Source organism: Prinia subflava, chromosome 2, assembly GCF_021018805.1.
Source record: "Prinia subflava isolate CZ2003 ecotype Zambia chromosome 2, Cam_Psub_1.2, whole genome shotgun sequence".
Lineage (NCBI taxonomy): Eukaryota > Metazoa > Chordata > Aves > Passeriformes > Cisticolidae > Prinia > Prinia subflava.
In genome coordinates, this window is record NC_086248.1 from 111,915,639 (window position 1) to 111,920,074 (window position 4,436).

The 4,436-nt window shown below is 47.3% G+C and overlaps 1 protein-coding gene across 1 annotated transcript; it reads left to right on the forward strand.

Moving 5' to 3' along the window:
• The first annotated feature begins 290 nt into the window (after positions 1-290).
• On the forward strand, positions 291-3,553 carry TMEM17 (transmembrane protein 17). The gene is made up of 4 exons (XM_063391923.1): positions 291-524; positions 1,830-1,933; positions 2,151-2,264; positions 2,667-3,553. The coding sequence occupies exons 1-4, from the start codon at positions 377-379 to the stop codon at positions 2,955-2,957; spliced, it is 657 nt and encodes a 218-aa protein (XP_063247993.1). The 5' UTR covers positions 291-376; the 3' UTR covers positions 2,958-3,553.
• The last annotated feature ends 883 nt before the right edge of the window (positions 3,554-4,436 follow it).

The window sequence follows — 4,436 nt, forward strand, 5'->3', positions numbered from 1 at the left end:
CCGCCCCAAACCCGGCATCGCTCCCGCCCCAAACCCGGCATCGCTCCCGCCCCAAACCCGGCATCGCTCCCGCCCCAACCCCGGCATCGCTCCCGCCCCAAACCCGGCATCGCTCCCGCCCCAACCCCGGCATCGCTCCCGCGCCAAACCCGGCTCTGCCCCGGCCCCAAACCCGGCATCGCTCCCGCCCCAAACCCGGCATCGCTCCCGCCCCAAACCCGGCTCTGCCCCGGCCCAAACCCGGCATCGCTCCCGCCCCAAACCCGGCATCGCTCCCGCCCCAACCCCGGCATCGCTCCCGCCCCAAACCCGGCTCTGCCCCGGCCCCATCGCGGCTCCGCTCGCCCGCGGGCCCCAGCGCGCCTGCGCGGGCGCCATGGCGCGGCCTGAGGGGCCGCCGACGCTGCCGGAGCCGCTGCGGCGGCGCCTCGTCTCCTTCAGCAGCTCCGTGTTCAGCGACAGCGCCCGCAGCGCCCTCGGCGACAGCCCCCGCGCCCCCCCGGGCTTCCCGGGCTACCGCGCAGGTACGGCCGGGCCCGGAGCCGGCGGGGGCGGCGCTGGCAGGAGCCGCTCTCGCCCTTTGTGTGTGTTGAGGCTGCCCGCGGTGCGGAGCGGTGGCTGCGCCCGTCGCCGGTGGAGCCGGCGCCCTGTTCAAACCTGTGCCGCGGGAGCAGCGGGAAATGCGCGCGTGGAAAGGCCGTGTTGATTTCAGCCGATAAATCCATTCTAAGCCGGTCAAATTAATCAGAAAGACGCTCTTATGTCAAGAGAGTTCCCACTTCCTTTCTGTAGTAACACTGCTGCTGCATGCCAGTTCTTCACTTATCAAACATTTCACAAATAGCTTCTGTCTTTAGTCTCTTTTTCCTTCGGCTTCCTGTTTGGAGAATACTCCTATGTTAGTGCCCAATCCACTGAAACCGATTGCAAACTATTGGACATCAGGATTTCAAAAATTAACTTTTACACATATATATGTTGGTGAGTTGCCATAGCAACTGGCCATTGCAATACTGTCTGGGTTTTCCATTAATTTCAGCAATCCCAGCAAATAAGCATTAATGTAATTTAGGGTTAGAAAAATTAATTAGAATTGGTTCATATTGTTTAAACATTCATCCAAACGCAGTTTGGGATCTTGCACAGAATTTATGAATAGCAATGCCATGTCAAGGAAACCTTTACCATACCTAGACATTGTGATCACAATTGAAATTAGAACTCTTGGCTTCTCTAAGTAATTTTTTCCTTAAGTCTGACCTTGTAGGTGTGTTATAAAATCGTAAGTACAGGATTTACTGCCCACATGTTGGAGTTTGAGAATCGCTTTTCTCTGCATTGCATTGTGTGAATGCATTTTGCTCTCTGCAGACTTGAAAGGATGAGCTTTAGTTTGACACATATTTGGAATTATCTCTTAAGAATCAGACAAATAACTGGCTTCCATCCAAGTGTCTGTTTAAATAAAAGGTTGAAAATGAAGAGTAAGCCTGCTCTCTAGCAGCTCTCTTGAGCTAAGCCTAAGTCAGAGATGGTGGAGTAAGCTAAAAAGCCACCAGGTAAATCAACAATTGGACACTCAACTTGAATATATGACTAAATGATGAAAATGCTTTGTCCCAGGAGCCAAAAGGTGCTTTAGATTCCAGGAAATTATGTAATTCCAGACAGGATGTGAAGATTTCCTCTGGATAAATAAAAATATTTTTCTGAACGTTTAATTTGACTGGAAATAATCGAATTACTGCCCTGCATGAAGCTAAGATGGAGCGGTATCCTCCTGTCATGTTTACAGCAGGCGTGATAAAATCTTCTTTCTCTCTATACAGATTGTGAAATCCTTTCCAGTTTGCCACTGCAGATGTCCCTCTATTTCAATGTTTATTTCTTCCCCTTCTGGTGGCTCGTCACAGTTGCCATCCTCTACCTGAAGGTGAGAAGCAAGGAGAGTGCTGGTTTGTAACTGTGTATTATTACATCGTCCTAGTGTGGGATACAGCTCGCTGGAGTTAGAGGTTTTCACACTGATTTGGGAATTTGTGGAAACTGGAGGTTCAGGAGTGTTTGAATGCCACTGCTCTCAGCAGCACAGAGTAGCTTCATTTAATCATAGCAGGGCAGAAACTTTTTACTTTCTTCTTCCCTTCCAGTATCCAGACTTATCAGATTATTACAAGTTCATCCTGGTCACCATCATGATCCTGGTCTCTCTGACAGAGCTCATTAGACTCTACCTGGGATATGTGGGCAATCTCCTGGAGAAAGTAAGTTACCAGATGTACATAGTAATTTCTGCAAGAATTTTTGCTTTTGGGAGTAGAACATCAACTGGCAGGCATTTTATTTAAGAGATCTAAGCTGAGGAGACGGTTGTTTCTCTTCAGTTGAACTCTGTATCTTCTATTCCCTTGGCATTGGCTTCCACTTAATTTTGTGAATTCCAAATAGTTTTCCCTCAGAAGAGAGCTCTCCCAAAAATTGTTTTGTCAGAAAATAGAAGTATGCTTAAAAACACAGGATATGAAAATATGAAGCCACCTCGCTTTTCCTTTCCGCACTTTGTGCTGGCTTTTGAAAACTTCATAAGAAATGTGTTTTCTTCACAAGATTTTGGATTTTTTCATCCCAGCCGTCGGGTTTTAATAGGTGATGTCTCCCTGTTCCAGGTGCCTGAGCTGGCTGGGTTCTGGCTCCTGACCCTCCTCCCGCAGCTGCCAGTGATTCTCTTCCTGCTCTTCAACGAAGCTCTGAAGATCCACTCGCTGGAGCGAGCCTTCCACATCATCTTCGCCGCCTTCCTGTGCTTCCAGGCGGCGGCGGCGTTCGTGGCGCTGCGCAGGATGGTGAACACGCTGGCCGCCCGCTTCCCCCGCACCGAGTTCCACCGCCTGGAGGAGCAGCGCCCCGCGCCCGCCGCCCCCGGCCCGGCCGCGGGGAGCCCCGCCCGGGGATGGTAGCGGGCTCCCGGGCCGGGAGATCATGGCCCGAGCGCTTCGGGAGGTGACACAGCCCGGCCCCATGTTGCCGCAGTTCTCTGTCCGTTCTCTTGGGTCATCCTTTGCCGCCGTGCCTCGGAGGTGGTGAAAAAGTAGCTCTTGCTCAAGAGCTGACAGTAAACCTCAGAGGCTGGAGCTCCCTTCTTCAAGGAAAATCAAAGCCAGTTGCATAACTGACTTGAGTGACTGTTTGTGGACTGTTACTGAAAAAAACCTTGAGACTTCCATGAATATCTGACTTAATCAACACTCTGCCATACTTTTAATTCACACGAGCCTCTTTCTTGTGTCTAAATAGTTGAGAGCATGGGATGTGTTTCCCTAACTTGAAGAGTGGTTCATCAGGTCAGGACCAAGGCAACAACAGTAAAACAAAATTCCTGGCAACCTCACTGAAAATCTCATACAGATTCCTCACCTTGTTCCTGTCTATAGCACAAACACAACTGGAGAGTTTTACGTGTTACAAAGTTGTGGCATCTTAAAAAAACAAGCCTTTTCCCTCACTGTTTGCACAAAATTCTTTTTTTTTTTACAATAAATCTTTTCTACACTTTTTTGGTACCGGTTTTGTCTGTCTTCCAGATATGTTGCACATACTTAATGTCTGATGCCTCAGTTAGGAAAAAAAAAACAAAAACAATCCAAAACCAAACTGAAAACAAAAGCCCAAGACATCTTGAGCTCAAGAAGATGTTAGTGAACAAAGACTACACTTTGAGAGATGGTCTTCCAGGTAATTCCAGCACTTAGAAATTCCTTACTACTGTATTAGTCATGTAATTTCAAAGGTATTCATTCCACAGAACTCTTACGCCATCTCCTTTGGCTTAGTTACAGTTCTGTTTATCAAGTCAGTGTGGTGCGATTTTCCCAGACAGAACAGTAACAAAATTATAACCATTAAAAAAATAGGTTCACGTCACTGAAAGGCAAAACCTTTTTTTTCCCAAGGCAATTACCAAGGTTCTCTCATTCCTGTTACGTGTATTAAATTCTAAACTATCCTCTCACTTTTGGTAATGGCTAAAAGTTCCCTTTTTCTGTGAAGAAGTGGTGGAGATCAAATGTCAAAATAAATCTTTCATCCAAATTCTCTGAGTCCTTTCAGCAGGGCAAGAATTGTCAGTTTTGAAAGCTGGCACAAGGATGCAAACTGCTCAAAGGATTGGAAGGAAGATGAGTCTAACATGAAAAAGGCACATTATGCTTAAAGCTGTTGAATGTTTAAAGCTTACAGAACCCCAAGTGAAAAAAGGTGTTAGCTTTTTTTTTTTACCAAAATGGTTAATTTCCCTTTCAATCAATGAATGAACGGGACAATGAATTACACTGTTTGCTTCTTCATTTCATTATTATAAAGCATATGTTATCAGAGCACATCCCTCTTTGTTTTTAAGCAAAATTCCTTCTTGGGTTACCTTTTGCACAGAAAGAGAG